The sequence below is a fragment of the Tamandua tetradactyla genome, chromosome 20, assembly GCF_023851605.1.
Source record: "Tamandua tetradactyla isolate mTamTet1 chromosome 20, mTamTet1.pri, whole genome shotgun sequence".
NCBI classification, from domain to species: domain Eukaryota; kingdom Metazoa; phylum Chordata; class Mammalia; order Pilosa; family Myrmecophagidae; genus Tamandua; species Tamandua tetradactyla.
In genome coordinates, this window is record NC_135346.1 from 58,370,263 (window position 1) to 58,387,719 (window position 17,457).

The window sequence follows — 17,457 nt, forward strand, 5'->3', positions numbered from 1 at the left end:
AAGGGATGTTTGAGCTGAGACTGGGAGCCAAGACACCCAGAAAAGAAAAGGTGTTGCAGACAGAGGGCACCCACTGGGTCAAGGCACTTCCTTCCACTTCACAAAACATTTTCAGCTTTAGGCAGGTGGTCTCCTTGCTGCCCCCCACCTGGGATTCAGCTGTCCAGTGTGTGTTAACGTAGCCATGTAGGTACACCTTTGCTGAATGCCTTCCTGTGCCAGGGCCTATTTCCAGCAACACCCTGTTTAATTGGGAGGCTGCCAGAGGTGTCATGTTCTAAGAGATCAGTGTCCTTGGGGGTCCTTGCTCCCCTGCTAGCTGAATCTTTTCTTTTAAAGCTTTAAGTCCAGTTGATCCCAGGAACGTGTCCTTTTTAATTTCTCGGCCTTGGTGGTGTCAGACTTGGCTCCCTCTGGTTGCCACTATCACCCTGGGCTCCATTCCCTGCAGGACAGTCAGTTCTGAGAAGGTAGGGATTTCCTCCTCTTTTAGGATTCTTCCTAACTAGCCCCCCCACCGCTGGCTCCTTAATAAAGATTTGGTCTCTTGGATGTTCTGAAGAGCCCTCACAGCTCACTGCCTTCTACCCGCCCCAGCTCAGTTCCAAACACTGAGTGGGGACCATCACTGCACCACACTGTACCCCCTCTCATTTCATCCTCACGACCCCTGAGAAATGCCTCATTGTGTCCATCTTAGGAGTGAGGAAACTGAGGCTCTAGTGACTTGCCCAAGTTCATATGACAGAAGTGGTGATGTATTTCCACACAAATTTGTAAGACTCCAAAACCTGTATTCATTTTAAAGATGGGCAAACTGAGGCCCAGAGAGCTTAAATGACTGTGAGTCCATGGCTTGGCTGTGCTAGAAACCTGAGCTCCAGACTCCCAACCCAATAGTATTTTCCCGGGCCCCAGTAGGGAATGACCCCACATCCCCAAGGCCAGGGGGAGGTTCAACCTGAGGCATCAACATCAGGCAGTGAATTAGCATCAGGCAGAAAGGACACCAAAAGGCAGGGCCCTTCTCACCAACGATGAGGCCGACCTCACAACGGGGATCGTCATAGCCACAGGACATCATGGTCCCCACCGTGTCATTGACAATGGCAACGACATTCAGCTCCACTGCCTGCAAACAAAAGGATGCTGCTGGTTGCTGGGCAACGTGGTCGTCACGGCAACTGGCGCTGGACCCAGAGGTCTCTACTGCAGAGGACCCCCTTCTCAGGAAGCAGGAAATTCTTTGTTCCCCTCAAGGACCACCGCAGCCCCAGAGGACCCCGAAGGTGGGCTCCTACCTGTTTGCGCCCAATGGCTTCCCGCAGCAGGTGCACCACGTCATGGCCCTCACAGTCCGAAGCCTTGAAACCTTTGGTCCAGTTCAGGAGGATACCCTGGAGGTGCAGGAAGCTGGAGACCTCTTACAGAAGTTCCACGCTTACACTCCCCTCCCCAAAGCTGCATCCCACCAGAAGCATCCTATTTCCTCCCTCCCACAGCAGGATTCTCACTTTGCCAAGAGGTTTCAAGCCGTGCCCTTTGCCCCCTACCAATTCTCCAAGAGGCTTTCAGTGTGAAGAAACCTATTAATAACCATCCAAACTATGTCTCCTATTATTAGTTCTGCAATGCTCAGATGATCTGAGGGTCTGGCCATTTGAAGACATTTGCTCAGAAGGAATGGCTCTTCATAATTAGGTTAGGGATGAGCAAAGCTGGCTGAGGTGAGTGCCATGTGTTTGAAAAGAGAGGAGAGAGAAGGCTCCAAGGTCCAAATGATGGCTTATTCCGCTCTTTCAGAAAGAGCTGGGAAGAGTCGCTTGAGAGCAAGACATTCTGAGTCGGCAACAAAGCTGTGTTAATAGGAGATTCGTTCTTATGTTCCTTCCAGATAGAAATGAAGGTCAGGTAGAAAAAAGCAGAACCCAGATACCTGGACAGGATGGGAGGGGGCAAGAGAGATAATTATTGTGAGAAATTGAGCTTTAGTGAATTTAGTGACAAGGAGCCTGTCTGCACTTAGGGATGCTCTTTTCTGAGTGTGCTTTCTCCAAAAATGTGCCAGGAAGCAGTAGTTATTCCATGGCTGTTAGGAGAAAATGACTGATCTGCCTAAAGCACAGGGAGGAGGCCTGGAAATTTCCCCGATAATAATTCCTTTTATCCCTTTTCCCATTTCCCCAGCAGCAAGGGTGTTCTATGCTCATTGCCTCAAAAAACAGAAACCAGAAAGTGTGAGATTGAGAGGGAGAACCAGTTTGGGGAAGACCAGGTCAGGGGGAGCAGCATCAACACTTCCCTGCTCCCAGATGAGATAAAAACTCCTTGGTCTAGGCAAGGGGAGGCAGAGGGGAAGGCAGACCCAGGTTTTTAGCGATTACCCAAGAAAGGCATCTTGTGCCCACCCAACCTGAGCCAAGTCCCTGTGTGGGGAAAGGAGACAGAAGAGATTTGGGTACTCTGACAGCAGAAGAAGTCTCTGGCCCCCTTCCTCAGGTAATGCCAGGGAGGTATCAAGACCCAGGAGAGGAAGTGGCAGAGGGGGTCAGTCTCCCCGAGTTTCCCACATGACTGCACACTATGTAGCAGGAGGTTCTGCAGCTAAGAGGAGCCCAGACAGGTGCCCCCCATCCTGGTGCCCAGCCCATCTGGAAATGAGCACCTACCCGGGGAAAAAGAGCGCCCAAATTGATCAACATTAAGAAGTTTTCACCTCTCAAAGGAATGCAGGCTCAATATAGGAATTAAGGTCATTTCTAGAAAAGGAACAGGACTGGGTTTCTTGCACACCTGGGTTTTTATACTGCCACACCTGCTTCTCACACCTTACAAAGACTAATCCAAAGGAGTATGCATACTTGGTTCAGAGCAGAGCAGAGTTGGCACAGGAAGACAAATGCCAACGGCGCAATTCACAGGGCGGATATGTAAAAGACAGCAGGGTCAAGCAGTCACGTGTCAGAGAGAGGTCAGCACAAGGTCTGGTTGGGGCTCAGATGAGTCTGACCTTTTCAGTGATCACAGGTGGCTATCAATGCAACAGATGTCTTCAGGGGCAGTGAGGCCCTCATCCCAAGAGGCAGAAGTTGGGAAGGCTGAGAAGGAGATTCCTGGGAACTTGGACCAGAGGCCTGAGGACGTGGTAGGTTCCCTCCACAGGCTTTGTTTGTGTGCTCTGAGTATATTATCCTCATGTAAGGGCCCATTAGGGAGTGTGCTGACCTCTGCCTCCTCTCTGCTTCCCCAAGTCAAGCATCTAACACAGAGCCAGGCACTACTGAGAAGGCACCAAGCAAGAAAGGCACAGGACTCATGCAGCCACAAGTGCCTCCTAGAGACGAGAGCAAACATTACCTCCCACAGGCGCCCTGGGCTGGTACCCCAGGACGACAGCTGGGATAGTCACCGCGGCTCCTGCCAGCCCTACCTCTGGGCCTGCTGCCCCTGAGTGCCCAGACCCCAGCCCTGGCTTCACTTCACTATTATTCACTATGCCCACTACAGGTCCCAAGAGTGTCCATGTCCTTTTCCTTCTCTGGATTCTTGACCACTTCACTGTGCCCCCCACCCCCACCCTGGGCACACCAGGTCTGGGGAAAGTGAGGCAGAAGCCGGGCCAGTCCAGCAGTCCATCCCCCGCCTCCTGCCCACTCCATTAAGGGCGCATGGACGGGAGGCCCTTGGGGACGGCTACCCCTGGGTCTCCCCCCTCCCTCACCTGGTCCAGGCCGAGCTGCTTGCACGGGAAGGAGAAAGTGAAACCCAGAGGAAGGCTCTGCCCGCTCAGGCCCTGCGTCTGCTGGAAGTCCACGATGCAGTCCACGATGTGGTCGAAAAGCTGCAGGGGCGGCGCTGCTTCACACGCTGAGCCCCACCCAGCGGCTCGTCCCACCCCGCCTAGCAGCTCCCCCGGCCCCGAGGGTACCTGCCGCCCGGAGCCCTGGGCCACGCTCTCAGGGATGGAGTAGACCTGATTGGTTATCTGCACGCCGCCCGCGGTCACACGCACCAGGAGGACCCGGAAATTTGTGCCCCCGAGATCCAGCGCCAGGAAATCCCCACGCTCTGTAGGGCAGAGACCCTCAGGGCCAGTGCCAAACTGGTGGCCGCAGCCCCCATGTATGCCGTGACGCCCCAGGGGCCGCGTCCCAGCCCAACGCATGGGCTGGGCCTCACCGCTGCCGTCGGGCGTGGCGCGGACGTAAGTGGGCAGCATGCGGAGGGAGGAAGCCTCCCCTCGGAGCCCCTTTGCCATGGCTTCCCTCATCTGCGCCTGCACCGCTGCCAGCTGCTCCCGGTTCAACCGCAACGGCTCCAGGGTCTCCTCCAGCAGGCGCCGGTGGGCGGCCTGGCGGGCAGCCACTGCGGTCACCATGGCCACGCCCCGGCCGCCCCCGTCCAAGGAGGGAACGAAGGAGACATCGCATTCGGGGGCCAGCAGCATTACGGTCTCTTGCAGGATGCTGAGAAACCTGTACGGACGGCACATCTCTCCAGGGCTGGCTGAAGCCCTAGGCCCATCTCCCCCAATAAATCCTTCCTGGGCCGTCTACCCGGTCCCCAGAACCCCCTCCCTCGCACACCCAGGGAGAAGCATCTTTTCTTCCCTTCCCTGATTCACTGGCATCCACTGGCTTTCACATGCGCACATTTCCGTGGCATGCAAGCGCCCTCCGGGCATGGCGCACACACCTTCGCGCTACTTAGGGCCCTTCATTTAGGCTTGCCCGGGCCTCGGTACTCATCCTACCTGGGGCGTCGAGCAAACACTCTGCCTCCGGTGGCCACGGCAATCTGGAGAGCTCGCTGCTCGCGGCTGCGCTGGAGGCGGGAGAGGACCGCGGCCACCGCTGCGGCACAGAGGCGGGCGGCTCGCGCCGTCACGGCGGCGCACACGAGCTGCACGAGCGCAGTGTCCGAGGCTCCCGGCCTCAGGCCCAGGCTCTGCAGGATGACATGCGCCTGGGCTGCCCCAGCAGATGGGCTGGGGAGGGACGCCATGCTGGTTAGGGGTTCAGGTAGCCCCAAATCTACCCTCCCGCATCCCGCATCAAAGCCTCCACCTGGAGGTGGGGAGCACCCTGACCCGACCAAGTCTCCTGCCCTACCCTCCTCCTCGCCCAAGCCGAGATCCCTTTGTCCGAGCAGCTCTGCCCTACTTACTCCTTCATCTCAGCCACATGCTCCAGGAGGATGCTGCCCTGGGTCAGCAGTGGGGATGAAGTGGTGCCTCCAAAGAGCACCCCGCGCCGGGCTAGGTGAACCAGCACCAGCCGCACCAGTTCACCCAGGTACAGGCCCCCAATCATTTTCTCAAACCTGAAGGAGGCAAGGGTGGCTGGACAGAGCCTTTCCTAAGCCTCAGACCCACCCTGCCTAGCGCCCAAGAGCTCCCAAAGAGAGGTCAGTGCTTTGGGGGGGGGGGGTACCCAGACTGGAGGTCCCACAAGCAAATGATCTTCCAGAACATAAGTGGGTACTTGGCCAGACCCTACTGCCCACTCCCCAGGTCTCCTGGAGGGGTGGTGGACCCAAAGGAGGGCAGGAGATATGCTGCCCAGCTAACCCCCAATCCCCTCAGGGTTGACCAGGGTTTCTTCTCTTGAGCCCAGCCAGCCCACCCTACTTCCTTGGGAGCAACCTGGGTGCCCTTAGAGTGAGAGAGAGGGGCTTAAGGGCTGAGCAGAGGGGTGGGATATGAAGCCCAGGGGCTGGGAAGCAGGGCAGGGAGCAGAAAGTCAGGGTCCCCTGGACCACCTCTGCGCCCCAGGATTGAGGGACTCGTGATCCAGCGCGCGGTCGAAGATAGTAACCACTGGCCCCAGGGCCCCTTCATCGCCAAAGGAGCCCCACTCAACACTGACGCAGACACGGCCGCGGTCCTCATCCAGCACTGCCACATGCCGTGTCTCCTCCATGTAGCACGCGTTGGTACCCGTGTCTGGCAGGGATGACCCCATCAGGGCTGGCCCACAACGCGGTCATGCCCCCTGCCACCACCCGGATCACCCGTGGCTCACCCACAATGAGCCCGACCTCACAGGGCCCGACGCCCAGCTCGCAGCCCATCATGGTGCCTACTGTGTCATTCACCACAGCAACCACGTCAATGCTGTAGGCCTGGGCAACGGAGAGGGCAGAGATCAGGCTGACCGGAGCCAGGAACCCTGGGGGATGGGCAGGGATGGGGCATCCAAGCAGCCACTTGGCTGCAGCTTCGATGGAGACACCAGAGTCCATGAAATACACCTGTGCACCCCACACACAATTGTGCTGTCACCCTGGAAAGGGACCTCCCATCCCATGAGGTGTCCAAGGTGCTGTCTCCTTAAGTAGTGTGCCTTGTTCATCTTACCCTCCGTCTGGCTGGGCTCCCCCATCCCTTCCTCTAGGCTCCAATTGCAGCCGCCAAACCGGGTGGTGGTTAGAGCTGCCAGCTCTCTCGGGCATCCAGGCTTTTGTCCACCCCATTCTCTCAGACTAGAACCAGCCTGTCCAACCTGCTTTGCAGCTGATATTTCCTCCTCCAAGTGCTCCCAGAGTTTCCTGAACGTACCTCCTCAACAGTGCTGATCTTAACTTGGGATGTTACCCCCACTACACAGTGAGGTCTTTGAGGACAGGGTCAAAGTGTTTTCATCTTTGTCTACCCCCATTCCCCACCACCAGAGTCCTGAACATCTATTGGATCCTTCTTAGCCTCAGTTTCCTTACCCATAAAATGGGAATAGCAGTAACATTTTCCCTAGGGTTAAAAACCAGATAAAGGATATAAATTGGAAAAGAAGGCATAGCCTGGGGTGGTGAAGGGCATCTTCGGAACAAACAACCCAGAGCCACAGGCTGCAGGAGTTGGTCCCAGGCCTGGGCATGGAGGCAGTCTTTCTATCGTCCCAATTCCAACTCACCCCCTGCCTCTGGATGGCATCTCTCAGCAACTGGACCACATCTTGGCCTTCCACACCACTGCACCTAAAGCCTTTGGTCCAGGAAATAAGGGTGCTCTGGTGGCAGAGAAGCTGGGTCACTTCTCTGACAGCCTTCACAGGGTGGTAACCCCATCCTCCATCCCCACACCCTCTCTACCTCACCTTGTCCAGACCTGTCTGGTGACAAGGGAAAGAGAAACTGAACCCAAGCTGCAGACGCTGGCTGCCCACAGGGTGTGCATCTAGGAACTTAGCCAGACAACAGGCAGCAAAGTCAAAGAGCTGTGGAAAAATTGGGGGTCTCAGCTGTTTCTCCATCACTAGCCCCCTGGCCAGGCCCAAACACTGGGCAATGAGCACTCACCTCCTGGCCAGGTCCCAGCATCACCTCCTGGGGAATCACAAACTCCTGGCTTCTGGGCTCCATCCTATGCCCCCCAGTGCCTGTCAGGGTCACCCAAAGAATGCGCAGTGTGGCCCCTGTGGCTCCCAGCTCCAGCACCAGGAACTCTCCTTGCTCTGGGGACATAGGAAGGCATGAAGCTGGCTGGACCAGAGCCCTCTGCTTCCCAGAAACATTCCTAAGGGGACTTAGAGGTGGGTAGCAAGGATGAGGAGCTTCCCCAGATCAGCACCCTCTCCCAGGGGTGTAGTCTCTGCCATGCACCAGTGCCATGCGGGGTGGAGTCCACGTAGGTGGGCAGCATCCGGACGGCAGGGGCAGGGCTGGTCTGCCCCTTTAGCGCCTGCTCCATGGAGTCCAGCAGGCTGGCTTGGATCTGCCGCAGCTGTGCCTCCGTCACCTCGAACTGCTGTAAGCACTTCTGCACCTGGGAAGAAACAGGCCACCATACAGGCAGGAGCCATGTTGGACCAGCTAGATTCCTCAATCCCAACCCAGGGCAGGGGCCAGCCAGTTTACGTGGCCTGTCACCCAAGTCCAGGTTGCTGCCCTTCCCTCAGGGGTCTCCCCAGCACCAATGCAGCCCCACTTCTTTCCCTCTCTACACACCTTGGTTCTCTTGCCCCTCACATCCTGCACCCTCACTCCTGCATGCTTGGAAGGCTGCATTCTGGAGGAAGGACCCAAACCCTTCCTCCCACTTCATTCCTGCTTGGCTCCTTCTTGGCCCCCTAATCCCTCTGCCCTGTGCCCTCCACGCCTTCAAATTCAGAATTTGGCACATCCCCACTCCACACTAAAGCTGGTTCCTCCCAATATCCGGATGCATTGTAGCTGCCCAGTGAGTGGCTATTGAACAAACAAACAAATGAACAAATGAGTGAACATTTGAATTCTTCAAATTCAAGTGCTTCCCTCTCCCCATCCCCTCTAACTTGGAGTCTGAGTAAGTTCAGCAAGGGTTATTTTGGTGACTACTCTGCAGAGGACAGACCTCTGGTCAGTCATTCACTCTTTCAACAATACCCAGCGAGTGAGCCCTGCCCTAGCCTATGCACCATACACATTATAACTAGCAAGCTGGCTCTTACGGAGCTCAAATTCCAATGTGACAGCAGAAAACAAGCAAATAAACAGATAATATGGTTCTGCAGCGATGGCGGTTCTTTGGGGGCTGATGGAGAGGCAGGATAGGATGTTAGAGAGTGACCGGTGACCAGGGAAAGGAAAACTATCTTTAGATTGTTGGTCAGGGATGATCCCCCTAAGGAGGTGACCTAAATGAAAAGAAGGGGATGAGCCAGTTGAAGATCTGGGGAGAGCACATAAAGGGATTTTCTTCAGAGCAAGAGGATGGGTTTGGGGTAAGACTGGGCCAGGAGTGGATTGGAGTTTATCTAAAGAGAGGATTGGGATAGCAGGGAAGACAGAAAACAGGATGCCTCGGGATTCTTTTTCCACCATATGCCTGTGGGGGGTTGGGGGGGTTAGGAAGTGCTCTGGTACCTCCCCTCTACATACATGCAGAACCCCACCTCCCCCCCACCTCTGGGTGACCATCTCTCCTATCCTTCAAAAGGTCCCAACAGCCTCCCTGCATTCATTGGAGGTTCCCAGCCCCAGGACTCAATGCTCTCCGATCTTAGATTTTCCAAGGCCATCCCACTTCCATCTCACAGTTCCTTGTCATAGATACCAATCTCCCTCCCCCCACCAATGACCCGCTGCCCTGAACCATGCCCAGTCATCTGGATAACCAGGAGCCTCCAGGGAGCACCAGGAAGGGGTGGCTACACTTTGAGGGATGAGGATGACTCAGTCCCACCCCCTGCTTTATGAAGACAACAGCAAACTGATCCCGCAGGAAGGCAAATAATCCTACTGTGGTGACAAATGTTCAGTTTTTCCATGTTTACTTAGAGTAAGTGCTTCCAGCAGCCAGGCATACTAGGAGGGATTAATCCTATGTTACCAATGAGGAAACTGAGGCTCAGTGATGGACAGTCATCTGCCTAGCCCAAGCAGCTATTAAGGGGCAGGGCAGGATTTGAACCTAGATCGGACTGCAAAATGCGATACAATTTTATTGCAAAGGGCCCCATAGATTCTGGGATGAAGAAACTTATACCTGAGTCCTTGCTCTGCCATTCGATGGCTCTTTGTCCTTGGGCAAATCCTATCTCTGAGCTTTAGTCACCTCACATCTTGTTCACTGCTGTACCTCAGGGCCACGCAGAGTGGTTGGCTCCCGGCAGGCAGGTGTTTGGGAAGGGATTGTTGGATAAGTGGTTGTGGTGGCATGAGGATTAAAGGGGATAATGCATGTGAAAGTGTAAAGTGCTGTTCTGACAATGTGAGGGCTGTTTATTATTGTTTAATGAAAGCAGCAGAGTTATGGAGAAGTCAATGGCTTGGGCAGATTGATGCTTTCCTTTCTTTTCCTCCTGGGTATAGTGAGAGCTTCAAGAGGAGAGATTGGGAAATGGCAGAAGCCACAAAGAGGATAGGAGCACTGGTAGATTGGTGGGGTGGCCACCAGCCGGGAGAAGCTACTGGAGATCCCCCTCCCCTCCACAACCCATACCCCTCAAGAATGGGGAGAGACCTTGGCCAGGAAAGTGAGAAGCAAAGCATTAGAGAGAGTGTGAAATGCGATATGGCTTCAGCACAGGGTTGCTCTGGGCCCATCAGTTCACCTCTCTGAGCGAGTTTCCTCCTCATTCAAGTGAGCACAACAACTGTCTGCTCCTCAGAGATGCTGGTGAGGATTGAAAAGACGACACATGTGAAGTAAGAGACAGGGTCTGGCATATATATAGGAGATACTCATTGAGATGTGGGCTCCTGTCCACAAAGCACAAGGCACAGTCTGCCTGCAGAGCCAAGTCCACGCCCCTTTTGGTGATAAAGAGATCTGGAGGATGGAATTACAGACAGGTCTCTGAAAGATGGGGCCAGGCACTGGCCACACCAATCACCTTGTGAAGGGGAGCCAGGGCCCAAGGCCAAGGGAGATTTGGCCACCTCTGATATTACCCCAAGCCAAAGGGGGTTCTCTTTCAATTGCAGGGGTAGGTAATGGGGCCAGAGGGCAGAGATGGGACCCAGAGGAAGCCTTAGGAGGGAAGGGCAGACTGGAGGTGACAGCAGCCCCCCAAGCAAGGCCTCTTTAGTCACAGTGACCCCTGGACCCAGCTGTGGATTAGACATGGAGAAGGTGCTCAGGAAAGATGTAAACAGGATCCAGGCACAGGTTGGACATGGGAGACAGGGGAGTACGAAATGCAATGAGGGGTGATACCCCAGCACTTTGGGCAACAAGCCTCGTCAGGTGGACCTCCAGTCAAACTGGGAAACCAAAGAAACAGCAGGGGATGATTCAAGAACCCTTAATGGGTGCCTCTTCCAGGCAGGCTCCCTATTTCCATTAGCCCATTTAATCCTCTAGTGGGTGGGGAGTATTAGACTGCATTTTCCTCCCTTCTGCTGATGAGGAAGCAGAGACTAAGGATATGAAACAACTTACACAAGTGTTTCCTGCTCGAGGGTGTGGTGTGCGAGGGCTTCTAAATCTTGATCAAGATGGCAGAAAAAAGAGAAACTCACTTCTGAGCCAATCTTAGGCATATGGAGACGAAGCTGTATAATAACCGCAAAGTTGAGCCCAGCACTAAAATTGCCTTTGTGCCTGACAGTGCTGGCTGTGTTGAGGAGAGGGAGATGTGCTAGAGTAGCCAGAGAAGTAAGAGAAAAGGTGGGGCTCAAAACACAGCTTGTGACCAGAAAACCCTGGTGAAACATGAGCAGTGATAGGAAGGTCCTTTCCAGACTGTGTCAACCCGTCTGGGGGTGGCACCTATGTGGTGAGGTGATGAAAGCGATAGATTTAGAGCTGAAATACCTCAGCCCCAGCTCCTGTTGTGTCTTTAACTCCCTTCTTAAGCCTTCTCTTCCTTCTCTGCAAAATGAGGGGATAATACCCACCTGAAGTTGTTTGGGCCTCAAAGGAGATAGTGACCAGATATGAAAGGCTTGGTAAACCCTAAAGGGGTGTGACCCCATCGTCCCAGAGCATCTCCAGTCAATTCTGCTCTTGATGGCCTTGAATAAGCACGAGACCAGAACCCAGTGCTGAACTTACCAGCTCAGAGCTGTCTGAGGGGCAGCCTGGGGCTCCTTCCCCATGCTGCAACCCTACAGGCCCAATGGAGTCCATTTGGTTCCACAATGAGTGTTGGCCACCTATGGGAAAAAAGGGACAGCCTGGGTGAACCACTCACTCTATAGGCTCTAGGAGGCTGCAACCTGGACCCTCAACCTCCTTTCTTCTGAAGTGGGCTAGGAAGAAAGCTGTGGTCACCATCAGAGTAATTAATCAGAAGACCCTTGATTTCCAGAAGTATGTGTAATGAGAGGGCACTGGGAAGGCTGATTTTAAGTCCAAAATGCCATTCTTTCATTCAGGCACTCACATTCACCTGTTCCTGATGCCTGCTGGGCTGGATGCTGGGGTGGAGCCAAAGCAGACCTAAGGCCTGCCCTCCTCCTAGGCCCTGCTCTGAGGGACCTCACAGACTTACCAACAATCCCAGTCCCACTGACACAGGCTGTGACAGAAACGGGCATGCTATACTTGGGAGTGGTCAGGACCGGCTAGAAGTTTGGAACAAAAGGAACCAAAGATCTGCTGAAGAAGTAAGCAGGGCTAGACTGTGGATAGCCTTGACGCCAGGGTAAGGCACGTAAATATAATTCTGAAGGCGATGAGGCGAGATGGACAGGGATATAACACAGATAGATGTTTCAGAAGGGGTTCTCCTAATGGTGCTTCTTCATCTGTATAACAGGAGAAATTATATCTACCCTCTACGAGGTGGTGGTGAGAATGGAATAATGCATGGAAAAATGCTTTCTGGAATTTAATGGGCAATACAAATGTGAACTCATGAACTGCTTTTGAGGGTTCAGGGATGCAGGGCAGAAAGGGCACTACACACAAGAGTTGAGGACCCAGGTCTCCCATGAGGCAGCGGCACCAGATCTTGTCAATTGTTCTGATTTTTATTCTTTGTGAAATGGGTAGCAACACATGTCAAGGGACTCTGTGGGACAAATGAGATCATGAGAGCAAGAGTTCCTTGCTCCAAGTGCACTTTCAGATTTATTTAGCTGACTCTGAATTGAAACTCTCTGAGCCCTGATTTCCTTTTCTGTGACATGAAAAAAAAAATAAGTTCTTATGAAGAGGAATTATTCAGGGTTATGAAAGGCCTTTGCAGACTGTAAAGAACTGTAGCAAAGTCAGGTTTTGCTCACCCACACTAGAGGTTCCAGGTTCCAAGAGTGCCTTCAGTGATTCAGGTGCCCTTTAGGGGTGGGGGAAAAGGAAAATGCAGCCCACTTAGTCACTCCATCTTTCCTCCTCCTAAAGGCAAAACTTGGGGGAAGATAGTACTTTCCCAACCCTGCAACCACTATCTACTCTCTACTTCCATCATTACCATGAATTTGCTCTTCATATGACCAACTATGACCTCTTAACTGCCTCATCCCAAGCAATTTTCTTCAGCCTTCCCTTTCGCCTTCCCCTTCCCTGTTGCCCTTTCGCAAACATGCAAGGTCATGAGCCATTCTCTGCTGCAAACTTCTCTCCTCCTTTGGTTTCAGCAGTCAGTCTCTCCTGGGTCTCCGTTCTCACTGAGTGTCACTTGGTCTTTGTCATAATTCTTCCTCTTCTCTCCTCTTAAATGCTGGGAACCCCAGGTTTCTGACCATGCCCCTTTCTTCATACTCCATTTTCATCTCACCCATTCCCAAGGCTTTGAGTAAAACCTCTGTGAGGACTCCCAGATCCACCATTGTCCTGAGCCAGATCCTAAATTCCAGTCGTCTGCTTGACCTCATAGGCTCCTCAAACTCAACCAAATAAAGCCATGCTCATTTTTTCCCTTCACTTCTCCCCACAAGTCTGTTCTATTCTGCACCCTGGCTAGAGGCGTCAACTACTTAGGTCACCTCAAGGTACCTCACAGGCTCTGTGAAAAGAATGCTTCCGTGTGTTCCCACTCCCCTTCCTGCCATTAGCCCCCAAAGCTTCCTCCCTTCAACACCTTCGCTTCCAAACTAACCCTGCCCCACCCCAACACCCCACACAGAGTGACTGTACTAAATGAGATTGTATCATGACATTTCCTGCTCTCTCCTAAAAAAAGGAAGCAAACTTTCAAATCATCTTGGGTCCCACAACACACACACAAAAAGAACTCCAAAACTCTTTATTGTGACCTTCCAAGTCCCTCACATTCCATTCTCAATCTAAGCTTCCTTCCTGGCTACTTCTTCAACCCTGCACTCTAGCTATATTGACTACAAGTTGCTTCCTTGTCCTCTGCTTTCTGGTCTGCATGCATGTTTTTCCCTTAGTCTAAAGGGCTCTCCCTAGAGCCCTGCAGTGTCTGAGGCATCCCTTCAGTACCCAGCACAGGGCTTAGCATAAGTGGGTGCTAATACAGCTTTGTAAAATTGGGGGCAAAAAGTTTTTCCATATTTGGGGAACCAAGATATCAGTTTCTAACAAATCTTCCCCAAACTCACGTAAAACTACACTCAGTCTCTAAATCTTTCAAACAGGAAAAATATTACTTGTATCTACTTTACAGATCAGCTTCATGGATAAAATGTGGTAACTGAGGTACTTTGGAAAGGACTTGGGCCTGGCTGGCTCAACTATACATTCACTCCACCTTTTTTCACTCCCTCATCCACTCAATATTTATCCAGCACCTCTACATGTCAGAAGCTGAAGTTTCACCTAAGCAACCTAAGTGTTGCTTAGGTTGCTTAGCACTCTAGGTAAACACATTCATTTCTGTCTTCTGTAGCCAACTTACAGTTCCTACGGAAAGGGACCATGTCCTGTGACAGCTGAGGCTGGGATCTACTCTCTCTCACTTTTATTGGGGAAAAGAGAATACAGGACCATATCTCATCTGGGGATATTCTTATCCTAAAAACCCAGCCCACAGTCTGCACAAGTTTGAACAATTGAGGGTCTTTTGGCTTCTCTCAGCTGAATCAGCAAAAGGCACCCTTGGGACCCCTGCTGAGGATGGGAGCTGCCACCCAAGCCTAGGTGACTCAGTGTTTCCAGCCTCCATTTCCATCCATGTGGGTCAAGAAGAAGGGACACCATGACGGGGCTGGGGTTGAGGCCTTCCTTACCCTGGAGAAGCAGGAGTTGGTCACCTTCCTCAGGTTTGAGCTCTTCTCTCCCAGTGTGAGCTGTCCCAGTGAACTTGATCTGTACTTACAAGTATAACTTTGAGGTGACCTGAGTTATAAGGTCCCCAAGCTCCACCCTCTTCCTCCACCACCACTTATCAGACACCAGCTAATTCAGGAAGACAGTACTTCCTTCTATGAGGAACCAGTGGTAAGCAGAGCTGTGGTGCAAGCTTAAGCAAGATAACCATAGGAAGTTGGAGCCCTGTATTGGGCCAAGGATTCCCTGCAACGCTGGGAGTTCCATTCATTCTGTAAACACTGAATCCAGGTTTTGAGGCAGTGGTTGTGGAAACCCAAAAGTATATAAAACATACCCCCGGAAAGGAGCTGGAGGAGTCTAATTTAAGAGATAATGTTCCCAAATGTGGAAGTGCTAATGAGCAAGAAGTGACGTGAGAACTGAAGAGGAAAAGGCTAAGTCGACCCAACAGTGGGCAGGGCAAGTTGAGGAAGCTGAGTGTCGAAGACAGTAATAGCAGTTTGCTAGAAGAGGTGGTCCTTGACAGAAAGAACAGTATGTACAAAATCACGAAGGGCCAAAAGCACATGATGCTTTCATGGAACTGGGTGTAGCTCTGAGAGCCTAGAAAGGCTACGTGTAGGTGGGGCATTGTAGTAGGAGAGGAGGCCACAGGTACCTGTGGAGTCCAGCCTTTACCCTGTATGCCAAGGTGGGAGAGCAAGTTCACACTATGGGAAGTTAAGGAGAGTCTCAGGTTCAGTGGCCCAGCTGTGGGCCACCAAGCCATCTCTCCTGTGCCCATCTCTGTGAATGTCACAAGACCTCAGGGCACAACTGTGCCCACCATGGCAGACACACTGCAATAATTTTCCTTTCAGAGAATTTGGAGGGCAGACACAAACTTCAGGCTACTTCAGCAGTAACTCTACCATTATGCACCAGACTGAAGACCAGAGAAGGGGGCTTCTGTAGAAGTTTTGACATGGTTGGACCTGGAACCACGCCAGATATCAGCTCTGCTGCAATTTCCTGGGTACCAATTAGGCCTATAGGCTCTGTAAGGCAGGAAAGTCTGGTAAAGGAGGGCAGAGTGGTCTGTCACTCACAACATAGCATCCTGACTAGCCTGGGGACAATCCCAGGTGTCTCACAAACAGTCAAGGCTCAGGTTCTGATCTCTCTCCCCTTTGTTTAGTTGGGGAAAGAGAAAATGGAACTGAGTGTGAAAGGTCCAGCCAGCAGCCAGAGTCTGCAGTTTCCTGAGTGAGGCCTGGGTGAGGATTTGCCCTTGACAAGCATTGTCAAGGCTCCTCATCTGTTTCTGGAAGTCCTGACTCCATTTATCCAGGGTGTGCAAGGGAAGGTCTTTCTCAGGGGTTATGGAAGGGGCAGACTGGGTTTAAGTTCCGTGAGCAGCTGTGAATGATCCTGGATGAAGCAGAGGCACAGTGGATATCAGCCATTTTCTTCAGACACCAGATGGCCACACACCAACAAAGGGAAGGACAAGTTCTGACAAGGTTCCCTCCTAGCCCCTTAGTGCCAATCTCCAGCTGTCCAGAAGGAACTAAGGAACGGGAAGAGGCAGCCAGTGCTGCTGCTGGGCTGGGAGCCCCAGTTCTCCCTGCAATGGGTTGCTCACAGACTAGGTTCATTTTTCACTGCCTTCAGAGCACTCCACAGCCAGGCATGCCAAGCCCCTTGGTAAGCTCGCTCACCATTCTCACCACCCCACCTCAGACTCCACATGCTTGCAGCTCTATTGCAAACATCAAGCTGCTTCTTACTGATGTGTTTGTTCATGACGCTCTGTCTAGAACCTCTCCCCCCTTGCCCTCTACAACCTTTTCACCTGATTCACTTTTCCTCATCCTTTAAGTTACAGCTCAGGCATCACCAACACTGGAGAGCCCTGCCTAATCAAGCTCCTCCTGGCCCAGACCCTAGATGAGTGTGACCTGACTTAAGTGATCCTATAGTACCTTGGATTTCCTTCTATCATTGCAATTTACAACAGTGTATTAAAATAATCTGTTTTATGTGTTTGTCTTCTCCCAGTATAGTGCTGGCTCCTGAAGTGTTTATTACCTTTAGAGCCCTAGGGTCCATTTCTAAACCTGACATGGAATATGTTGTCAATTTCTGTTCATTTGAACAGCCCCCCCCGCCAACTTCAGTAGTTCAGGACTTTTGAAACTGAGAAAAATAAGTAATCTCTTCCTGTCTTCCTAGTGTATATGGTTTTAGCAACCTCTCTACTCTCCCATCTTCCCACTACCACTTACTACCTGCCTTCCCCTCCCCCAAATTCCCATCTGCTACTGCTAAAATCAAATTAGGGTGAGAATGAGCCCATCACAAGTAGCAAAGTTACCCAAATTTAGAACGTGCACTGAACCACTAGTTTTGTGAGTTGAGGGGGATGTGAGGCAATAAAATATAGAACAGAGCATGAGCTCCAGTACACAGACCTAGGTTTGAAGCCCATCCTATTTACCAGTTGTAAGACCTTAGGCAGATTTCCTCACTTCTCTGAGTCTGAATTTTCCATGCATAAAACAGAGAGACCATTCCTTCATAGGATTTATCTCAGGTTGGGTTCCTCCAGAAGCAGACCTAATGAGTGCAAGTAGTTTATTTGGAAAGTGATGTAGGACAGAGGGACAGGGCTACAGGGCACAGAGTGTAACGATGCCCTCTCAGGTCTGTCCTGCACTTAAATGAACCTGAGGGCAAATGCCTCTCCACATTTTGCATTCTACGTACCTCTACTTGCCTCACCCTTGTCTCTACCCTGAGCCAGGAAGTACTGACAGGGGAGTTTGAAGTGAGGGAGGGCAGGGAAGGAGGCTAACAGAGTGTGCATTAAGTTGCTG

At 52.3% G+C, this 17,457-nt stretch overlaps 1 protein-coding gene and 1 long non-coding RNA gene across 3 annotated transcripts in view; one reads left to right on the forward strand and one right to left on the reverse strand.

Moving 5' to 3' along the window:
* HK3 (hexokinase 3) overlaps positions 1 to 16,231 on the reverse strand; it is an 18,147-nt gene extending 1,916 nt beyond the window's left edge. Inside the window, exons 1-16 of one of the 2 annotated variants that reach the window (XM_077137727.1) lie at positions 14,557 to 16,231; positions 12,652 to 12,701; positions 11,477 to 11,577; positions 7,600 to 7,762; positions 7,297 to 7,451; positions 7,095 to 7,214; positions 6,912 to 7,007; positions 6,024 to 6,123; positions 5,761 to 5,944; positions 5,167 to 5,322; positions 4,754 to 4,987; positions 4,180 to 4,475; positions 3,929 to 4,068; positions 3,722 to 3,841; positions 1,302 to 1,397; positions 1,033 to 1,132 (exon numbers count right to left, since the gene is read on the reverse strand). In XM_077137727.1, coding sequence (XP_076993842.1) covers positions 1,033 to 1,132; positions 1,302 to 1,397; positions 3,722 to 3,841; positions 3,929 to 4,068; positions 4,180 to 4,475; positions 4,754 to 4,987; positions 5,167 to 5,322; positions 5,761 to 5,944; positions 6,024 to 6,123; positions 6,912 to 7,007; positions 7,095 to 7,214; positions 7,297 to 7,451; positions 7,600 to 7,762; positions 11,477 to 11,551 — 2,035 coding nt within the window. In that variant the 5' untranslated portion in view covers positions 11,552 to 11,577; positions 12,652 to 12,701; positions 14,557 to 16,231. The remainder of the gene's footprint in view (positions 1 to 1,032; positions 1,133 to 1,301; positions 1,398 to 3,721; positions 3,842 to 3,928; positions 4,069 to 4,179; positions 4,476 to 4,753; positions 4,988 to 5,166; positions 5,323 to 5,760; positions 5,945 to 6,023; positions 6,124 to 6,911; positions 7,008 to 7,094; positions 7,215 to 7,296; positions 7,452 to 7,599; positions 7,763 to 11,476; positions 11,578 to 12,651; positions 12,702 to 14,556) is intronic. The other variant, XM_077137725.1, reaches the window with a different exon arrangement.
* LOC143664169 (uncharacterized) lies at positions 1,121 to 3,811 on the forward strand. The gene is made up of 4 exons (XR_013166357.1): positions 1,121 to 1,289; positions 1,625 to 1,727; positions 3,019 to 3,145; positions 3,252 to 3,811. It is a non-coding gene; the product is annotated as an uncharacterized LOC143664169 (long non-coding RNA).
* Positions 16,232 to 17,457: the final 1,226 nt, after the last annotated feature.